The following is a 22,645-nucleotide window of genomic DNA, read 5'->3' on the forward strand; positions in this document are numbered from 1 at the left end:
AGTATTATTTAAAAAAACAGTGAACTTCCTGCAATGCTTTCTTCTTGTGTTTCTTTTCCATCGCTATATTCTAATTCTATTCCGACTTTCTTCTTCTTTCTGACTTTTTTCTTATCCTTGCATCGACCTTTGTGGTTGTACCTATTTGTTTTCTCTCGCCTTCCTTTCTATGTTATTCTATATTAATAACCAAACTTTCCTCCTTTCTGCTGTTTTCTTTCTTTTCTCATTTCTCCTTTACATCTCCTTTTTGGTGATCAGGTTTTTTTTTTGTTATCTCTTGACAGAATAAATTCTCCTTTTTATTAGAGTGCAATGTATCACCATGTTTTGGGTGTGGTCAGATGTGCATCAGAGATGGAACAGCCCAAATGTTCATGCGTGGTTCCACTGTCAGCAACCAGGAAGTTTCAACCTAGAGCAGCCCAGCAGAAGATTTCTTTTCCATCGTGTTTACTTGCACTCTAATGGACCTGCAGTCAATGACAGACCTCCTTCCTGGTAAATGTAGGCAAAGATCACACCTTTATTCTCATTCCAGCAGCAGCAGCAGCAGCAGCAGCATGATGAAACCAAGCAGAAATGTGCTCAGCGTAAACAGTGATATCCATTACAGGATAAGCTAAACCAAGCACTGCTGCTGTTTGCTTAACTGAGGCTAATAGAGGCTGTTTATATGGCTGGAAGAAATTGGGCTTTGAGTGGTCGAGGTTGGAAAGAGGACAGAGAGAGAGAGAGAGAGAGAAGTCAGTATTCACATGGACATGCTCTGGCAGTGGTTTAAGCAACTTGATGTGACATGGAGGTAACAATAGCTCCATGGCATCTACTAGAAATGCTTGCTGACAGCTAAACATATAAATAAGGTATATTTTTATGTGTTTGATACATAATACTGTCCTTATGAGGTCATAGCTATTGAAGCCTGAGGACAACTGGATCTACAAAGCATCCAAAGATTTGATCTGTAGTCATTTAGAGCAGTAGGCCCTTATTTTTGGTTCTTATTATTAGCTCACCCAATTTTTTTAATTCTAATTAGTACCTTAATCAGCAGTCACAGAAATGTTCTGTGAATAGAAGTAAGTTGATGGTAAATGATATTTGAGTTATATATATTATATAGTTATATATATATAGGTAGAATATATAGTTATTTATAACTATATATTCTACCTTACTCACTGTTTTCACTTCAAAGTCCTTCATTACGAAACCATGGACCTCTCTGCTTGATTTGCACAATAGCATCTCTTAAATTGCCTTTTCTTTTCTATATATATATTTTTTTTTTCACCATTTTACCAGTAGACAGACAATACCATTGCCTCATATTGTTCTCACTGTACTAATTAATCATTCTATAGTTTATCTAGTGTTGACTGTTGTACTCGTGGTGGCCTCATAGTGCTGAAATGTTTAATCAGAATTTTGTATTCAAAGCACTGCTGAACTTTGTTATTAAAAAGGATCAGAGCGCAAACTGACAAAGCTCAGAGCTGTGACCTCAAGCTCTAGCTGAGACAGGGAGCCAGTCTTTAGGCTTTCTGCTGCTGCTGCTGCTGCTGCTGCTGCTAGTGCTGCCCTCTGGTGGTCAAAATAACACTGCAAACAAGATGCCACTTCCAAGAAGATGTAAATCATCCATCATTTACTTCACTGTTTTTCTTTTTATGTACAGCGAGCTGAAATCTGGACGCACATGAAACAGTCATGCATGAAAAATACAAATTACGTAACAAATCACAGTTAACTATTTACGTTAACCGGAGCTTTCATTATAAATCTGTGATGTAGCACCGCTTGTGTCTCCCCGTCACGCTGACTGCAGTGATGTGAAGTGAAGTGTCAGTAAGTTGCTCATGTGTGTCTCATCTCTCCTGGAGGTAGTGGATGAGGACTTTCTCTGAGCTCACAATGTGGGTGGGATTTTTGAACTTCGGTGACTGCATCTTCTGGATGCCTGCACACACACACACACACACACACACACACACACACACACAGGTGAGACACAGGTGAGACACAGGGGTCCCATGTCCAAAACATTATTGTATTATCATCATATAATATGTTATATGACATATTAAGTAAACTAAGCATCTACCCAAGAGTTGTCTTTTTTATCATTCGGCAGACCAAGAGACATAACATCACTGAGTGGTCATTTAGCTTTAGCTGCTTTATGATCTATGTGTGCCTCTGTCTATTGCTGTGTGCTGGACAGGTAGTGCACTGTAGGTTTATCAGAACATTTTCACTGACAACAGCTGCTGTTGCTGGTGTTCGGAGCACTCAGACTGCAGGAGGCCAAATATCAGTGCAGCTTGGCAGCAGTTCTCTGTGGGTTTGTCACTAATTAGATTAATAATTAATGGGACACACTGCCAGCGATCCTGTCTTAAGCAGAGTAAAATCCAATTAAATGGTAACGTACCTCTGAGAACTTCATACCACCCTTGTAGACCCTGCTTCAAGACACTGTTGTCATCCTCCGACACAAACCTCCTGCCATCTGAAGACAGGAACGGGAGAAAACAGGCTGCTGTACTGATGCTGAGCTTCTTCAGAGAGATTCACATTTTACTAAAAGAAATCTTTCTTTCTTACTGGTAATTTACTACACATTCCCAGATCTTCACACTGGTTATTTACATAGGTGGTCAGTTAGAGTCTGTGTAGAGAGGTTTTCTGCCATACTAAAGACATTTTAACAATCAGTCAGTATTACTGCTGTCTAAGTTATCTTAATGGATGCTGCATAAGGGTGCCTCTGTCACTGGCTGCAGACAGGAGACTTTTGAACCAGTGGTGGAGAGGAGGACGCTGAACTATCGATCATGTATAACCCTGACCACCCTCTCCACCATATAATAGACACACAACGGAGCACCTTCTCCAAAAGGCTCAGACAGGCTACAAGAAATCTTTCCTTCCACAAGCCATCAGTCTGTACCACTCCTCATCTGTGTGTGACAGATGACTCTGGACTCACGGTTGTTTTTTTGTTGGTTTGTGAAATTCATTTTATTTCATTGCTGAGTTCTGTTCTACATTTTTTTCTTCAGTGATCAAGTATGAAAGTATGAAAAGGTCCAGCAACATACTCGCTTGTGGAACAAGTGGCTGCCTTCGCCGTCCTTGGCATCTAGTTGACAGCACCTTGGCTGTCTGTGAGGATTCCTCACTGGACTTTAATAATAGTTATCCAGACATCCCCACATGTACTGCATATCTTCAGTACTGGTCTGGCCCCGCCAGTGGAAAGCACTTACAAAGTAAAATCTTCAACTCCCAGGTACCAAGCATGTACTCATAAAATCAAGTGCAATGCCAAAATCCATTTCAGCTGGTTAACAAAACAAAAAAAGTAGCCTGTTCAAACAGTTTCACCAGATGGTGTCACTAATTCCATCTTTGATTATATCACAGTATATAGTATTAATCCAATTTATGACACGTCTCTATGCATAGCATGCAGAGGCTAGAATAAGATCCTTACCGCCTGAGTAAAATCCAAACACACTCCAAAAATAAGGGAGAGCCATTCCAAACTTTCAGACTGCTAATGAATCTGAGTGATTGAGTCACTAAGACCTGTTCACAGTTAGTCCAAAAATGTCCCTCTTATAAGAATTAAGAACAGATTAATGACTTTTTAAGCTAATTGACCATTGATGGTGGTGAATTTATAAAGACTGAGCCAGTTCACAGACGAGCTAAAACAATCCAGTAATACTGGATATGATCGTTTTCACAGTTCTACACTCCAAAACTCGGTCTGGTAATGTCTGAAGTGTCTGTGAGATCATTAGAGTATATCATTAACCAAACCAAGAAGCTCTACAGAGTCCAGCTCCAACTGCATTGAATAAACAAAGCCAGACTTTCAGATACAATTGGTACTATATATAGAGTAAACCTATATAGTACTATTTGTTCAGTCAACTCTAATTAAACAATCTTTTCTATCATTTCAGTATCTGTGTATCACTGAACACTGACACAGAACCTTCCACTTGTCATTGCAGACATGGTGAGTTAGTTCACTGATGTAGCAGGTAGCGAGCTGTCCAGAGCAACAGGGTCAAGCGCACCCCATCTCTTAGCTTAGGACCAGATGTTTCTTCCTAAAAGTGTCATAGGCTTTGTGAACAGATCAGAGTCTTCGTCAGCCCTGCACATTCTAAAATAATTAAAATGTGTCTAGAAAATGATGGACAGACAGTCAGCAGCCACAAGCAGCCTGGTGTCGGGAGGGACAGCTGTTCTACCCAGTTTATAACATCAATAAATGAATCCTCAGTGAAGAGCTAAAACACACACATACAAAATATGAAATACATGTGACATTGATAAAGTAAGAGTGTAAGCACTGTAGTCGTAGTTAAACTCACGTTTGCCCTTCAAGTACATCATGGACTGAGGACCCCAGTGAATATTCAGCTGAGGGGAAACAGACAACAGTTTGCCGGTGAGAAACTGTGGTGCTGAAAAGCAGTGGGACGTATCAGTAGCTGGAGAGTTTTACCTTCTGTGCATGACAGGACACAATGAACAGGGAGATGGCCAAAGTACACGTCCAGACAACCGTGCTTTTAAACTTCTGAAACAAGAACAAACAGAGAAAGGAAGCATGCGTACTATGTTGCAGAATACGCGTATAAGGACGACCAAACTGAAATACTACCAGCTTCTACATGGTTTGAATACACTTGTGTCCACAAAAACAAAGTATTTAGCTTTGTAAACTGGTGTTTGAACATGGCTATAATGTATATTACAGTGTATTATATTTTGCCCAAACATGTACTGCAAATGTAGATACAATCCATCTAACAATAAGTTAATATTCTAGGAGTCGCTCATGGCTGTGGCTCAGTAGGTGGAGCTTTATAAATACAGGACCATTACATTTCCAAATCCAACGTTGCAGACCATTGCTTGGTTTTGCATACGTGTTCCTCAGACTACTGTAGACTTTGCCACTTATGGTTCTTCTTAAACCGTATAACAAAATCTGAGGGAATAAAATGGATATAATTACCACCCACTGATTAAATAAATTACTGAAATTCATAAACTCAAAATCACTGGCGAGCAGATAATGTATTCTTCATCTGTTACATTCAATTTTAAGGGTTGTAGTAATACTACTGTATAAGGCTTACCCATTTAAAGAAGTACTTTTTGGTACATTTTGGTTTCAACAGTAAAGTATCTGTGAGCTGCGCTGTTTTGTGAGATTCCAAAATAACCGACCTTTATAAAAGCAGTATAGCAATAGTTAACAAATTGTTTAAACAAACAGAATTAGTTTTAGATATAGATTGCTGCAAAACTTTGAGCCCAAACAGTTTCTTTCATGGTAATCTTTCTGCAGAGCTTTCTGAATACCTGCAGACAGGTCAGATTGGGCAAGCTGGAGCTTTTTCTGTGTTTTTCTTTTCATCATCAGAGAAAGCCCAAAAATAGACAACATGTGCCCTTGATGGCAAGAACATACACACAGACCGTGTCAAAATCACAAAATCACATGGAAGGTCATGTAGTAGATTAAATCTGGTCTCATTTAACACTGTTTCACATCACAGCTGACCTTTAGTGTACTGGGTTTATTAAATTCCTTCGGCTTCATACAGTAACAGGATTCATGTAAAGCCTCCTAAGCCAGTTTAACAAGTTACAGTGTGTTTTCCGCACATATTTTCTGTCATATCATATTCAGTGATATCAGTCAATAATTCAAATATCATACTTGATCCCATTTAAGGGTTAACCCTAGAGCTTTAAAGGGGGCCCACCTGGGCTGAGCTCTACCGTTTTGCCCCCTGTGACAGCCAACATGTCACATTAAATATATATTCTGGTCTGCTCTGTAAAGAACCAATGCATTCTGTCTGGGCAGTAAACTAAATACTGATGGCTTTCGAATTTTTTTTTCTTTCTTTTCTTTTTATCTTTTTTTTTTTTGCATCTTTTAATACCACTGAAAATACTGCTGGGCTTTTTGACAGTTCCTCCAACAAATGTTTTAAAGTTTAATATTCTGATACACAGCAACTATTAGAATAAACATGATACCTTGAATAATTGTAATGGTAATGCAAATATTAAATTTTCAGTAATTAAAATAGCAACTAAAATAATAAAATGAAGTAATTAAATATAATGTATTCAGAATGGGTAATAAAATTGCAGAAATAATAATGGTGCTGACAATTAAACAGAGCACAAGGAAATGAAATGATTTGCTCTTTGCTATATTATATTTCAGATATGAATAAAATTTAAAATATAAAACCCATTTTCTTCATCGAACTGGCAAATTTACACAAACGAAAGACACATTCAGCCAAAATTATTCATACAATTTCACGGAAATAAGTTTTACACAAATCAAGTTACAAAGAGCAGGTCTATCGTGCACTTGTTTCCACTTACCATATCTGCTGCAGTAGGTGCGGGCAGTCCAGCAGCATGTGTGGTTCAGGCCAATGTTCCAGGCTGCTTTTATCCCCCATCAGGAGCAGCAGCGTCAGTAACAGGTTTGATCATGCTCCCTGTGAGGCCTTGCAGGATTCCTGTTTACGAGAAGCCAAAAAAACAGCACAAAAACAAGCTGACGTCACGACCAGCGAGGAACATCTATAGTGTGGATCTGCTGTGTGCACCCTAAGTGTGTGTGATGCTGTCCCAGTGCGTACGACACAGAGATATATCATGCTGCTGTTTTGATTTTCATTAGAGGTTTCCTAGTATGAGGCAATGACCTAATTTCTGAAAGCCTTCAGAGGCGAGGATCACTGATAATCTGACTTCACAGCCTTCATGCATGGACTCCACCACCGTAAAAACAACATGGAAATATATTTGTCATAAAGAAGAATTCAGAATGCTTCTCTTTTATAAGTTTAAACTTCCTTTTTGAGACTATCCAGTCGAGGGCTTTGTAGTGTGCTTACTCCATGAAACACTGGAGATGGTATACACCATGTGTCCATGTTTAGTTATAAAGTGAAGTGTTAGCATTTACTTTGCCAACCCATGAGTCGCTCTCTTAACTCTAAACTCTTATCCCTCTCATCCCCCTTCCTCACCTTATTCTTCTAGTGGCTCTCTGACTACGCAAGTGGTCTCCTCCAGATGTTCTGGATCCTCTCCAGCAGTGACGAGTCTGCTGATTTCTAGCTAGCCATGAATGCACCGTTAAAAGAGAGTAAGACAGTTACCTAGGCAGCAGCTACAACATGGAGCAACATGACCATCAGTAAAAGGCTGCGTTTCTCATTGGAATGGCAACTCCTCCCAGCTGTATCATCAACAGATACGATCCCTAGCTATCAGTGTAACACACTCCCGTGAACTCCCTCACAGGCTGGTCACTAACTGGACTCACACAGCTAAGGCAGTGTAATTATGTACACATGGCTAAACATATATCTGCTTAACTTTTGCCACTGTACATGCACTGGTTTGAGTTGTCCAGTGAATGGTATTGCTTTGATTCATCATTGTTAAACCAGTGGGTTCACTACACCACTGAGTATTCATTATGTTTCACACAGACACATGGTGTTGCAAACTAACCATCTACTGACTGGTTTTGGCACCATCATCTTACACAGATCACATAAACACAGACACACTCATCCTTTCTTCTTTTGTTAGATTAGATTACGTGATTTACTTTATTTCATTCATTAAATACATTGTAATAATTAAACAACACTATTTAATGTTGCACAAAAGTGAATGCTGCGTAACACAACTATACCTCAAACAGTTTGTGGCAACTTTGATTATAGTCATTAATTTAACTATGAATCAGTGTTCAAAATTGATAGTTTTCTATTTAATATACGGTATATATGAGACTGCAGACTAAAAGTTTCTTAGATGTCCTATTAGTACAATTAACTGTGCAGAATGGAATTATTGGTCCAATATTTCCACGGAGTTGACAAAAAAGGAGCAGGCGGTGTTGCCAGCAGAGTCAACAGACAGAATCTAGCACTGTGAAGAGGGGTCTGTTTCATCTGACTCTGGTGCTCAGCCAGCCCTGCTGTTCTGTAAGGGTCGGCAGTGGCCCATCATGAGGCCAGCCTGGGAGCCACCTGCGGGGGAGTTTGGTGTCACTTAGCGTGTACGTGGTGAGAAGCAATGCAACAGGGGAAGGAAAGATGGCTTGTTCAACGTGGTCCAATGCCATCCTCTTGTCTCCTGCATGAATGAGTCACTCCCTGTGACAAAACAACAACTGTACGGCTACTGCTCTAAAAACCGCAACACCTCAAAATTGTTCACCTTAAATTTAGATTTTCAAACTTCAGAGAACCTTCAGAGGCAGCTTTGAGTGATAAATCTAGAAACCTATTATGTTTCTAATCCTTGGTCTGGGTACGGTGACTGCGCTGGCAGCACAGACTGCCACCTTTTTGTTCTGAAGGTCACCGACTTTCATTGTTTTATTGGTTGAATGGATCAGAGTGGAGGAATGAAATATCTTGGATTGAAAAAGGTTGTAAAGAAAAATATTGCGACAATGTAATGTGGTAAGAAAATAAATCTGCTCTTAACACCCGATATCATAAATATTACTTTTATTTTGAACCAATAAACAATAAACTTAAATTATATCAAGGTAAATCTAAACATAAATACATATGTTTTAAATGGGACAATATTATACATAACATACTGCACAAAACAATTTTTGTGCAGCAACAACTGGAAAAAACTGTGTGTAACTGAATGCTTACTTCTTGTCAGTTTATAATCAAAACCAGAACACTGTCATTGCTTTGAAAAAATCATAGACACAGAGAAAAACTGTTTGAGAACAATGGCGCACCTCTGAACTCAACAAATTTAAGTGTCTGCATAAGCAATAAAAACATCAGAAAATGTACACTGACCAATAAAGCTTTCTAAGAACACAATACAACATAAAAACACTGATGAAGATGTGGTAAGCCCTTCAAACCACTCCTCCACTCAAGTTCAACAGAAGGACATGTGTTTATCTGTCGCTCAGTGTGTATTTCATTCGAACACGGTCTTGACAATCTGTGAGAGACAATGTCCGAACTCCTCCAGGATACTTTGCTCAGCCTGGGCGGGGCTCTGGGCTTCCCTCTCAGCCTGAGCCAGCAGACAGCCACACACAGCCTCCACCACGGAAGACGTAATCACAAATTCAGGACGTCTGAACACACACACACACACACAAACAAATGTGAACCCAGTCCAATGGTGCAACCTTCACAGAAACCTATCTTCATCTTCACTGAGGGATGTGCTTCTCATTCAAATCAGATTCAGATGCATTTGCTTTCTTATTTTAGCCCGATGAATGCCATTTCACACGATTAGCATGATCAACATTCCTAAATTGGTATATAAGATATTTGGGTTGCTCCAAGTGCAGGGCACCTAAAAAATGTGAAACTATATCACATGTCAAACTTAAATGACTCACCTGTCCTCCACGTTGTCAGTCTTCCATTTAAGGCTCGTTTGGGAGCCTTTGTCATAGTTCCTGCAGCCAACACATTTACAGCTGGAGGTACACATGATGTTGGCCTGCACACGGACACAGCAGCAAACAGCAAAACAATCTCAAATGCTTCAAAACAGTTCCATGCAATTTGTTGCTTTGTTATATGTACATTCAAAAACCTAATTAAACAAATGTAAGTCTTACTGACTTACGCTGACAAAATAAACCAGGAGACATGACAGATAAGAATGACAAGTATTTTGATATTTTGTCTGTTAAAGAAAGTCAATTATATTTCACATTTTGCAAACTTTGCTGAAGCCTGATAGGCCTACAAGTTGAGACGAAAGGGAGGAGGTGAAATCATTCAGAATTTAGCAAATGAGAAATGTAGCATTGATCAGTGTTTTCACCTATTGGAGCCAACATTTAGCACAGTGAATATAGACGCCTCATTTATTTCAAAGTGTGTGAAAATAGTTATCTGTGGCTCAGTCTCTGCTTTTGTGGACAACAGTCCACAAAATGTTGCCTATGTCTTTGTCATCTTTAAATGCATTGATTCCAGTTTAATACTGTTTATTTGAGTACAGCAATTAGACCTTGTGATTACCATTCAGTTTTGTTTGATTTCTCTAACAATGAAGTAGTATCTTTTAAATATGGTGATGTGTAATGTGTGTGTGTAAGTGTGTGTAAACCTCATAGCACTCGCAGTAGTTCTTAAGGCAGCCGGAGCGTTTACAGTTGCAGCCCTTGTTATGCCGACCTTTGACCACTCCTGACTTCCCACCAGCAATCTTAGGCCTGAAGGCATCTGGGTTACGACCTAAACATGACTACAAAGTGATAATACAAGTAATGATTGGAGCAAGAAACATTGAGGAAATAAATAAAATAATTATTTATCACATTTATCACCCCCTCTGAAACAAAAAAATGGGAGAAAAACTAGTCTAATCTAGACTACCGTAGACCTTTTTTAGGTCTTGCACACATTCATATATACATACATTCACTATAAATTACTTTGTGTAAAACCACATCTGCTTTTGCCTGTGTTTCATCTTTGGAGCGAACACATTTCTGCCTCAGAGTGTAACTGTTTTCGAAGTGTACAGAGATGTGATGTTTATTGAAAATCTTTGGCTGATACTCCAGCTACATTACACTCTTGTAGCCGCCTTCCCCTCTGTCTGTTTTGGGATATTTCTTTGTGCTTTTAGATGCCGGTTGGGATATCCAAATGTTCTACGCCGGCCTTATGGTTGTAATCTGTGGGCAGCTATTGATCAGGTGGTAGAGCAGGTTGTTCTCTGATTATAGAGTGTGTGGTTAAATCACTGCCTCTCCACATGCCAAAGTGTCCTGGAGCAAGACACTGCACTGGACATTGCTCCTGATTTTAAATGTGATGTAAAGTACTTGCTCTTAGGTAGTGCAGACAACTGAATATTTATTGAGATCACTCTTGCTGATGTGAATACGACCTGAATTGGAAACAATACGGGTGGAACTGATGATGTTGAATGAATGGGCGCATTCCAAATCAAACTTAGAAATGCCATTTAATTGTAAATAATGTAATACACATCTGTAATCATTTTACTCCATAGATAGGCACAGGTACCAACTAAAACTAGAACTATAACATAATTTGCTATGTTGATTTATTTGAAAACATTTTTCTATGCTTTGGAATGTATATGCAGATTGAATGTGCCCTCCTGATCAATGAACCAGTTAATGGATGCCAGGGTGTACAGTTAGATTAAGGATGTCAGATATCTCAGGATTCACTACAAGATGCAAATCCCATGTAAACTTGGGGAAAAACCAGGCTGAACTTGGCAAAAACACGGGCGCAAACAATGCTGGATTTGAAATATTTTACAGAATCAGCTTGTAAATGTTTTATATGGATGGTTTTTCCATTAGGGATAAACAAGTTTACGGTTAGGGTAATAGGTCTGTTTATCATGCAGTGATTATGTTTCAGTTTTTGAAGGTAATAGATGAATGAAGAGTGAAGACAACACAACAAAACACCTTAAACTGAGACACACTGAGAGTGAGAGAGAACCTGTTTTCCCATGAATGTTTTCCAGTGCTTTAGAGTATCTGTTTATGACATGTCACCCTGACAGAAACACCAATTAGACTTGATTGATTCTGACAACTCTACACGCTGTCTCTCAGCCAGTCAACAGTCAATTTCAGCTGATACTGAGTGATCCACTCACACAGCAGTCACCATCCTGTACCATCCCATTACAGCAGGGTGTTTATATACAGATTATCACAAATATCTGCCACTATGGTAAATGGTCTTCTTTTCATTTAGCATTTTTCTACCTACTGGTACTCAAAGCACTTTACAGTCACAGAGACATCTACCCATTCGCTCACACAAGCACACACACATTCACACACAAGTGTACCATGTACTGGGAGCAACTGGAGGTTCAGTGTCTTGCTCAAGGACACTTCAACATGTGGTATGTTGCCATGTTCCAGAGATCGAACCTAGCAAACTCTAGTTTGTGGAAGACCCACTACTGACAGCCACGCCAGTCAGTCAGTCAGCACTCTACTTGCTACAGCAAGCCATTTAATAAAATTCTTTGACCTTTTCACTTAGTGTTTGTATATCTTATACTTCATCCACAGTGTGAAGGAGAGATACCAAAGGTCCTTCCATCCTGCTGCAGTCAAACTAACTACTGTAAGTACCAGTACATCACAGATACATTTGAACAAGAAACATAGTGTGTGTTTCTGTTCTATTCCCTGTGCTGCTGTAACGCTGCAAATTGAATAAAGGATTACTGTATCTTATAAGGTACAGGCCAGTTTTTGTTACACTGAATGATTTTAACCTTTAATATTTAAGCACATTTTAACGGATGTAATTACACACTTTTATCCAAAAGTGTACTCAGATTTAGAGTAATCACTGTAGAAAGAAAACTGGATCAAAACAGATTCCTTCAAATAAAGGTGATTTCTGGTTGTTGACCCTAGCCAAGTGAGTTTAAGGTGGGCAACTAGCCAGAGATGCTCCAATTATCTCCCCAACGCCACACTAGTCTTTTAGAAACTATTTATTTCATTGTTCTTTATAAATTGCCTTTTTGTCATCAATATTAATATATTACAACATTAAAAAGTTGTCTTTCATGCATACTGATTTACAATGTGGGCGAGGGCACTCTGAAATTTTGATCTGACCAAAGAACAGTTGAACTATAATTCTTAAACTGTGTATGCAGACTATTTAAGATCATATATTTTAATATGTAATTCCAGTGTAATAATCAGTCTGTTTGCTGTCTTATTCACATGTCTCTTTTCATAGATACTGTATTTAAATATATTCTTACATATTTAAGTCTTATTGGGAGGAACTTCAGTAAAAATATTGCAAACCTTGATTGCCTTATGACGCTTCATTTGGTGTTCTGAATTATTGTGGCAATTAGAGCAGTCACAGTTGATGCACATTGCTCCATTGGCAAAACACTCACAGTACCTAAGAGACACAAACACATAGAAATATTAATTCATCTGCAACACATAACTTTAAAATGTAGTGTGTATTTATTTTTACAACATAAATAATTTAGTTCAATTAAACATAATAATGTTATTGTGGTTACAGCAGGAATGACAGTAAATCAGTGCACTAACCTATGAATATGGCAAATTCTTACAGTATCAGTACAGTATCACATCTGATTTATACTTTCTGAAAAAGTTCTCCTTCAATTCATTAAATCCATGTAGCATCTGAAAGCTGCAGGACTGACCCAGTTAGGTCCATATACGTTCAGCTTTAAAGGGGATAATGGAAGCCAGTTTCCACAAGTTGGTAGGATCTTGGTAACAGACTTCAGTTAAAATTCCTCAATGATTGTGTAAAACTGAACCTTTTTTCACCAAGTTAACAGCCTTGTCCACAAAGATTTCTCTACCGGGAGGTGTGCTTACACAGGACACTGGCTGTGCCCCTTGCAGCCATTCAGTGTATTGGTCGAGAATGGCAGCAGGGCGCTTTGAAGCCACAGCAGTCCATTCTATTTTAACACGAGACAACATGTCTGTGATACAGTTAATGGTTAAGAAAAGATAGATGTATGCTATGTAATGCAACTGTTACTGTAACACTGATGTTAGCTCAATGCCATTAATGTAATCTGGAAGGAGTAATGGGTCGAGGAAGGTTTGAAATACTCCTCTGAATTCATTGTAATGTACACCAATCAGGCATAACATTAGGTCTTATGGGTTAAGGGGAGGGGCCTCTGTGGATCATCCCACAGATACTTGATCAGTTTGGGATCTAGTGAATTTGGAGGCCAGGTCAACACCTTGTACTGTTCTTCATGTTTTTTTGAGTTGTTCCATCAAGGAGTGTCATTACTAGCAGCCATCCCAAGAAATCTTAACACACAGTCATACCTCAGATCACGTGACCCCCTAAAATCTGTCATGATGGCTTGGAGGGTCATCTGTTTTTTATTTATTGTCTGTCCAAAGGAACAGAAAAATAATGTAGTAGTATGATCATCTACTCACAGTTTGAGGCACTGAGATCTGGTGCAGTGGCAGGGCTTCCTGGATTTTGATTCACACACTGTTGCAAAAGTTCTACAGGGGTAAAAGGTGAAAATAGTCTGTACTTAATTGTGTTTCAAATTCACATTACATAAAGTTCATATACCCTCTTATAACTATTAAGAGGCCTTTACAGATATTCTACAATAGAAAGGAGGACAATGTACACATGACTGTTCCATTACTCTAGTACTGAGTTCGTTTTCTAATGTTTAAGGATATGTATGTATAACATAGTATCTAATATCAAGGCTGGCCACAGGCTTGCCGTTGCAATCCTGATTAAGACAATCACTCTTTGGTATCAGTGCGTCATTCCTTACCTTGCAGGTGGGGTTTGAGGCTGCATGTTGGATGCCTGCACTATGGACTCATACAGGGGACAAGGTGTCTGGTGATACAGATGAAACTGTATATGAGCAATCACTGCATACCCAAAGATAACCTTCTAGTTAATGAACTGATTAATCAATCAATCATGGTAAGGAGGGCTAATAAAATAAACACTTTCATACCTGACAGGGAGACCCCAGAACACCGCAGTCTGTTAAACACAAAGGAAAAGAGAAAAACTAAATAAACCATGGTTCAATCAACAACAACAAGATTGCTGTGTACAAAGTGTTTTGGCAACATTTGGAAGGCTATAGTGAGAAGCACTGGTCTTAAGCCATTTTCAAACAGCTGTTTCTTTTTAAGTGTGGATATTAATGTGAGGCTAAAATCTAAATTGACTGTTTTGTGCAATGTGGCAATGAGGAAAAATCCTTGAGCAGAAAACAGCTTAGATGGGGGGAGCCAAGCGGAGAGACAGAAGGTGAGGAAGTGATACAGAAGTGGAGGGGAAGACAGAAGAAAGCAGATAGCTTTCTCAATTGAAGAAGGAAACTGAAACTGGAAAAACTGGAACTGACCTTTTACTTGAGTTAGTCCGTCGTCTCTGTGTTTTTCCACAGATCCTGACTCAAAAGGATCAACCAGCCCCACCTGTCCATCTCCACTGACACTACACATGACCTAAACAGATGGAGGGAAGACTTAAGACTTATGTAATCTTAAATTGGTGGTTTATCAATTACTATAAATAGGCAACTATTCTGATTATCCATTTAACACACTTTAAAGAGCTAAAACATCAAACACTAACTGTTTCCTTCTTCTTAAATGTGGAAATTGACATTTCTGACTTTGGACAGTAGCTTGGTCACCAAACTAAAGTTGAGATCCATTCCTTCTTGAAAAATAGACCGAACTTGGCAAAACTTACAGGCTGTTTGATGTAAGGTGTGTCTTCTGGCAGTCCTTCTTGAAACTGCTGATAGTCCATTGCTACAGAGTTATGTAAGTCACCCTGAAAATACACATGGTAAAATGACACATGTAGACCCATGAACACGCACGCTAATGTGTCTGAATTTTGAACTAACCTGCATCATGCTGCAGCAAATGGGTTCATTAGTAAACCAGGAACCAGAAACAGGGTAGTGATGACTGCTGTCAGGTGGACCAGGCATAAGGATAAGAACAACATGACTGGCTCAAATCGCTTTACACAGTTAAAGCAATTCAGCGTTGCACAGTGGATCACGGTATTTTTGTTTTTACAGTATAAATACATACAGACTTACCCAGCGAGGAGGTGATACTGGCTTGACTGGGGTTGCTGGAGGTCATATGGATAAGTTAGTAGACACTGGGTGGACTGATATGGACAGTGGAATCTGCAATCAATGGATTAATATTAGTCCAGGCAAATGTCAAACATGTATAGCATTTCTTTGAGCATTTCTTCCTGATTTTTAAGATTAGGAGTATGGCCATCATGAAAAATGTTTTGGAAAGGTCTGACAAAGAAACTAGACAACAGAAAACATTTTCAGATCAAACAATATCAGAAATCCCAAAACAGTTAATGACTGAACACATACCTTAAGCTGAGAGGGTCCAAAATTTCAGGCTGGAGAGTATACTGGTGAGGATGGGGAATTAGAACAGGCAGACTGATCTCTGAAGAGGGCCCTTTCCAAACAGGAGTCCCTGCAGAGTCAGGATGGACATAACAGATTTTTTCGGAGCAGCAATCTCTTGTTGAATGGTCCCCAGTGTCATTATATTCCTTTTTGCACTGGGCTGTGCTCAGCTCTGCCATAGGGCTAGTCATCCCACCAACATGGAAGACACCTGTTGATGAATCATGCACTCATTAAATAATTAGCATATTGTATATGAATCAGGGATTTCGATATAAACTCGCTTCACTGTCCTAGTTATCATCCATTGTGTATCAAGATTAAACGTGTCACTACTCTTTACCAAGATTTATTCATGTACTACGAAATTTACTGATTAAGCTTCTAACTTCATTAGAACGCAACTCTAACTTTTAATTTTCCACATAGCTGACATACTTGTACTTACATAACTCTTTACAAAGCAGGTTGTACCAATATTTCTACAGCGTTCTTTTTCTCTTCTACAACACAGGCATTTATCTGTAAATTAACTAGTTAGCATTTAGCTATTAGCCGGATACCATCTACTCGGAGTAGCTCATTTTAAATAAACCTTATGTTAACGTTAGCTCATCTTTGCTATGTCTAAGTATTAGACAAACGTCCCGGGTGACCTGTTGAGTTAATTGCTGTTCATAGACTTACTGAATCCGTGCAAATTTATAAAGGAGTGGCAGTTTACTAAATTTGCTGGCGTTAACACAGGGGATGACGATACGAGATGTAACCATGGTTGCACTTTTTTTCAGTTAAAGAGCGCTCGTATTGGTACGTGTCATGGCCATGTCATGGCCTACCAAGCATAGACCAAGTACGCTAACTCCGGACTTTTGTTTAACATTTCAATAACGCTTTAATAAACAAAACACTGCAATCAAATCAACACAAGCAAAAACAGAATCAAACTAGTAAACAAAAGTTATGCTGCCTGCCCCCCCAAAAAAAACAAACAAACAAACAAACCTGTGGCACTGTGTCGATAAGCTTCTGCAATGTCACCAGATTTATTTCCATCCAGTGTTGCATTCATTTTTCACCAAGATCTTGTATTGATGATGGGGGAGTCTGACCACTGCTCAAAGCCTTCTCCAGCACATCCCAAAGATTCTCAATGGGGTTAAGGTCTGGACTCTGTGGTGGCCAATCCATGTGTGAAAATGATGTCTCATGCTCCCTGAACCACTCTTTCACAATTTGAGCCCCATGAATCCTGCCATTGTAATCGGAATATGCCTGTGCCATCAGGGAAGAAAAAATCCATTGATGGAATAACCTGGTCATTCAGTATATTCAGGTAGTCAGCTGACCTCATTCTTTGGGCACATAATGTTGCTGAACCTAGACCTGAGCAACTGCAGCAACGCCAGATCATAGCACTGCCCCCACAGGCTTGTACAGTAGACACTAGGCATGATGGGTGCATCACTTCATCTGCCTCTCTTCTTACCCTGATGCCCCCATCACTCTGGAACAGGGTAAATCTGGACTCATCAGACCACATGGCCTTCTTCCATTGCTCCAGAGTCCAATCTTTATGCTCCCTAGCAAATTGAAGCCTTTTTCCCAGTTAGCCTCACTGATTAGTGGTTTTCTTAAGGCTACACAGCTGTTCAGTCCCAATCCCTTGAGTTCCCTTCACATTGTACGTGTGGTAATGCTCTTACTTTCACTATTAAACGTAGCCCTGAGTTCTACTGTTGTTTCTCTTTGATTTGGTTTCACCAAACATTTAAGTCTTTAGACATGGTTGTTTAAGAAATGAGAAGCTACTCATTGCATCAGTTTGGGTTAAATAACTTGTTGCCAGCTGAAAGATAATCTCCCATGCAGTAATTATCCAATAGGAGGCTCGTTTCTATTTGCTTAGTTGAATACAGGTGGCGACTTTTTTTTGGCCAGACAGTGTATATATAATTTCTTCTCTCTTGTGAGTATCTGCCCTGTTCACCGCTGTCTGACTCATTCAGCAACAGCGTCTGTCCCCGTCTCTGCTTTCACATGATAATATAGTAATGGTAAGTCCATACATGTGATTGGTCACATGGTGCGCTCATCAAAACAAAGTTCTACCCCCTTTCTCACGGGAGCAGAGATGAACGAGCAAAAGGAAAAAAATAAAACTGGGAAAAATGGGAATCGGCAACCCCCAGTTGCTCCCAGTGCGTGGCACTGGTGTGTGCTTGTGTGAGTGAATTGGTTGATGCATCAGTGACTGCAAGGCGCTTTGAGTGCCAATAGGTAAAAAAGCGCTATACAAAAACAAGACTGCTTACTGTTTCTGTTACTCCTACACTTTGTGGTGTTGCTGCTTGCAAATTGTTTCAACTCCTTTAAAATCACGAAGACCCTCTGTGTATAGCGGTTAATTACACACACGGTGGCGCCTATCTTACTAAACCACTTGTATTCCAAAGCTCCTTGTTAATTTCACACCTAAATTCTCAACTGTAGTCTGTTAGGTTTAGGGGTTAGCCATGGCTGCTGTCTCTCCGTGTTTCTCCTAGCTAATCAGGTCTCTGTAGCTGGAGCAGACCGACCTGGAGTAGCTCCTTTTAACTGTCCTCTGGGTGAAATCAGGGCGGCTGGATGATGGTACAAAGTAAGCATAGACCTACACACCAACCCATGGCTCACTTTGGCTCTCTTGACAACTCAGGCCTTTCTCACATCCAAAACTCCTGTAAACCCCACAGAGGATCTGTCTGCTCTCAAATTCTTTAAATAAAAAACAAAAAGAAAAGAGGAGTTATTTAATAAAAACAGAATATAAATCAATACAAAAAATTAAATGTCTGTAATTTCTTCACTGTGGCTATCACACTTTCCGGTCAACCTCCAGGCAATGGACACAGGGATAGTTGACTATTAAAAGTACCTGGGTGTCTACTTTAACAAAAAATATACTGACTAGTATACTATAGTATACTGGTCTGACTATTCTAGGGGACTTTATAAGAAAGGCCAGAGCAGACTGCTAAGGACACTTAGGACCTCAAGAATGCAAAAACAAACTGAACGGACTGGTGAGGAAGGCTGGCTTTGTCACTCTTGAGCCTGTGGATGGAAAACCAGTCCCAGGCGCTCCATGGTGCTATAACCACTGACTCTATATACTAGGATGTAACAGCACTGGGCAGCACCTTCAGCAGCTGACTGCTTCACCTACGCTGTGTGAAGGAGTGTTACCACAGGTCCTTCCTTCTTGCTGCTGCGAGGCTGTACAACCAGCCTGCTCTCAGTAGACCACAAACATAACTACAGTTGTATTTAATTTGCTATTTTTTGTATTTATTTAATGTTTACTTTTACCTGTCTTGTCCACCGTCCTTAACCTATATGTTGCTGTATTATGGCAAATTTAGATCAACTTGTAAGGAGTTAATTCCTTTATTATTTACCTCAGGACCATGTCTCAACATTATGGATGACAGCATCCAAAAGCGAACTTCAGTTCAAATTAATTATTTCGTTAACAGCACTGCAGCATCACTTAGTACAACTTTTGACTCAGTTCCCTCTCTGGAAAAAGAAGGTCATGAAACAGAGGAGAGCTCCCTGGTATAATTCACACTTGCGCAGCCCTAAGTAGTACTGACTTCACGAGCTTCTTTTCTAACAAAATTCCCAGATGTTTTAGCCAACTTTTAGCCAATTTGTATTTTTATTGAAGATATATAAATAAAATTTAATTGAACAATCAATATTAAACTTATCAAACTGTACAAAAACTGTACAAACACATGGCACAATCTTCATAAAATCCATAACATTTAACACGTCTGTGAAAAATAAAACTGAACAACACAATCTCTTATTCTCATCCCCCAGTGGGTGCTTTAAATTGTACTGCAAATGTATGATGATACAAATAAGATGTATCTCTAGCCCTGTCACGATAACAAATTTGGCTGGACGATATATTGTCCCACAATTTATATTATTGTCAACATTATTTTGAGACCATTTTTTCATTAATGATAATATGGCATACAATGCAAGTACAGCCTTTCAAAAGCAATAAACTTTTATTCCTCAAGAGTAGGGTTGGGCAATTATTTTTCTCAAGGGGCCCCATGAGAAACAGTAAATATCTTGGAGGGCCGTGCCAATAGGCTGAACTCAATTCTGCACCCACAGCATTGGTATGTTTTATTTTGTGCTGGTGTTTTTAGTAAAGGGATGATCAAGAAAGCAATTAGTCATACTTAAAGCTTGAAATGCTTTACAATGAACACATTCTCTTATAAAGTGCAGTTAATTAAATCTTTAATGAAATCTGTACCAATGAACTTTTAAAATATAAACAATATTTATTTCGTTATTTAACTGTTAATCTATTAGTATGATTTGTTTTTTTAAATGACCATATATAATATTTATATTGGCTAATACTACTGTATATTAAATAAATGATCATTCATAAACCACACGTCAAATTCAAGGACCATAACTGTATCAGGCAAGTTAATATTTTCTATCTATCAGAACTGACCCGCAGGTATTTTGTGTGCGTCAAGCAGGAACGTCAATCAGCTCATCCTCCCAACTTTATTGACAAACTCGTCAGAGTCTCATTGTTGCCTTGGCAACGGCAGCGCGGCGCTCTGAAGTTCATACGGTTGACCAATAATACCAAAATATGTTAACGGAGATTCTGACACAAAGGCGTAGTAACTCTGTACCAGTTAGCAACGTCACTATGTTTTGTAACCAGTTAGCAGACAACGGGCTAAATCTGTTAGCCTACTGTTCAACAGTAGCACACACGGCTAACAGAAAACTTACTATAAATGACAACACCACTGCAGCTAAACACCAGTCTGTTAGCATACATGCTAACATACAGACATACTGAAAGTGACCGATAGCCAAATAACAGCAGTATGTTTAACACGGCATGAGCATGCTAACTTAGGACACCACGCTAATAATACTCCTTTTAGCTCCAGATAAATACTTTGAGGAATGCAGATTTATGGCTTGTAACAGGCAAGATTTTCCTGTAGCTCGGAAGGAGAGTGATGCTGGGATGAGTGGAGGCAAAGTGGCCAAGTGCTCAACACCTCTGGGAACTCCTTCAAGACTGCTGGGAAACCATACGAGGTGGCTTCCTCATGAAGAATCTAAAATATAAAACATATACTGTTTTATATTATATTCTGAGTAAAAAAAAATAAAGAAAGAAGAAACACTGAATGCGAAGGTGTCATGGTCTTGGCCATCAATTCCACCTGATAAAATTTACTTACTTCTTAGCTGGTCACTGGGAGCACAGAGGAAGTTTGTTCTTGATTGGAAGATTCTTGGACTGACAAAAGCAATTAAAGAAACATCAGGATCACAATGCATCTGTCACATTGCGCAATTTCACATTTTTAAATAACATTTTACTCACCTGCATCAGAGAGACGAACCGCTTGTGAGTTCACTGTCAACAAATAAAAGAACCATCATGACACTTTTCCAAAATAAAAAAAAAAACTGTGCTGGTTCACTGGTTCAAGCTTTTAAAATACAAATATTTTCTGATTTCCTGTGATTTGAAGATATGATTGAGCACTTTTACAGGCCGCTCCTAGTTTATTTTAATGGTTGGTAATGACAGCTGGAACAGACTGAACCCCCCATGACCCCTCTAGAGTGGTAATGGATAATAGATGGATAACTGGAATAATGACTACTAATGACTATTAATCATTAAATACATTTTATTTGCCAATGTTACTCACCATCCTTGATGTCACTGTTCATGAATTTGTTCCCTGTAAAAAAAATAAATAAATAAATAGTTATCAAAACTTTACAGTGTATGTCTTCAAAAACCTGTAACAAAAAACAAACAAAAACATACTTGCTGGTTTCCTAAAATTGGACTTTTGAGCACTTTCAAAGGCTGGACTTAGCCGGTCACACATACACACACAGTTGCAAATTATTGCTAGTGATAATTCTAGTCTAGTAACCTATTATATATATATATTGCATATGGCATAATATGAGAGCGGCTGATGAATATATGTTATATAATATAGCAGTATTGATGTACATACACTACCAGTCAAAAGTTTGCCATTTAATAGTTCTTCTTTATTTTCATGATCATTTACACTGTAGATTCTCACTGAAGGTATCAAAACTATGAATGAACACATACAGAATTATGTAGTAACCACAATAGTGTGAAATAACTGTAAATATTATTCATATTTTAGAGTCCTCAAAGTAGCCACCCTTTGCCTTACTGACAGCGCTGCAAACCCTCGGACTTCTCTCAATGAGCTTCATGATATAGTCACCTGAAATGGTTTTCACTTCACAGGTGTGCCTTGTCAAGGTTCATTTGTGGAATTTCTTGCCTTCTTAATGGGGTTGGGAACAACAGTTGTGTTGTACAGAAGTCTTGTTGGTAGACACCTGACAGCCTTATTTGACAACTGGCAGAATTCATATTATGGCAAGAACCAATCAGCTAAGTAAAGAGAAATGACAGTCCATCATTATTTTAAGAACTGAA

The 22,645-nt window shown here is 39.0% G+C and overlaps 2 protein-coding genes across 2 annotated transcripts; both read right to left on the bottom strand.

Moving 5' to 3' along the window:
* Positions 1-1,871: 1,871 nt before the first annotated feature.
* On the bottom strand, positions 1,872-8,212 carry LOC311496149 (uncharacterized protein; the record flags this gene model as incomplete). Its single annotated transcript, XM_084555912.1, has 5 exons — positions 1,872-1,963; positions 2,438-2,515; positions 4,398-4,446; positions 4,532-4,606; positions 8,045-8,212. The coding sequence occupies 5 exons, from the start codon at positions 8,210-8,212 to the stop codon at positions 1,872-1,874; spliced, it is 462 nt and encodes a 153-aa protein (XP_084412038.1).
* A 485-nt stretch (positions 8,213-8,697) lies between these two features.
* On the bottom strand, positions 8,698-14,649 carry tesmin (testis expressed metallothionein like protein). The gene is made up of 6 exons (XM_084555913.1): positions 14,443-14,649; positions 14,081-14,152; positions 12,932-13,034; positions 10,204-10,341; positions 9,482-9,585; positions 8,698-9,208 (listed from the first exon to the last, which is right to left on the bottom strand). The coding sequence occupies exons 1-6, from the start codon at positions 14,466-14,468 to the stop codon at positions 9,046-9,048; spliced, it is 606 nt and encodes a 201-aa protein (XP_084412039.1). The 5' UTR covers positions 14,469-14,649; the 3' UTR covers positions 8,698-9,045.
* Between the last annotated feature and the right edge of the window lie 7,996 nt (positions 14,650-22,645).

This window comes from Chelon labrosus, assembly GCF_963514085.1.
Source record: "Chelon labrosus genome assembly, chromosome: 11".
Taxonomy (NCBI): Eukaryota; Metazoa; Chordata; class Actinopteri; order Mugiliformes; family Mugilidae; genus Chelon; species Chelon labrosus.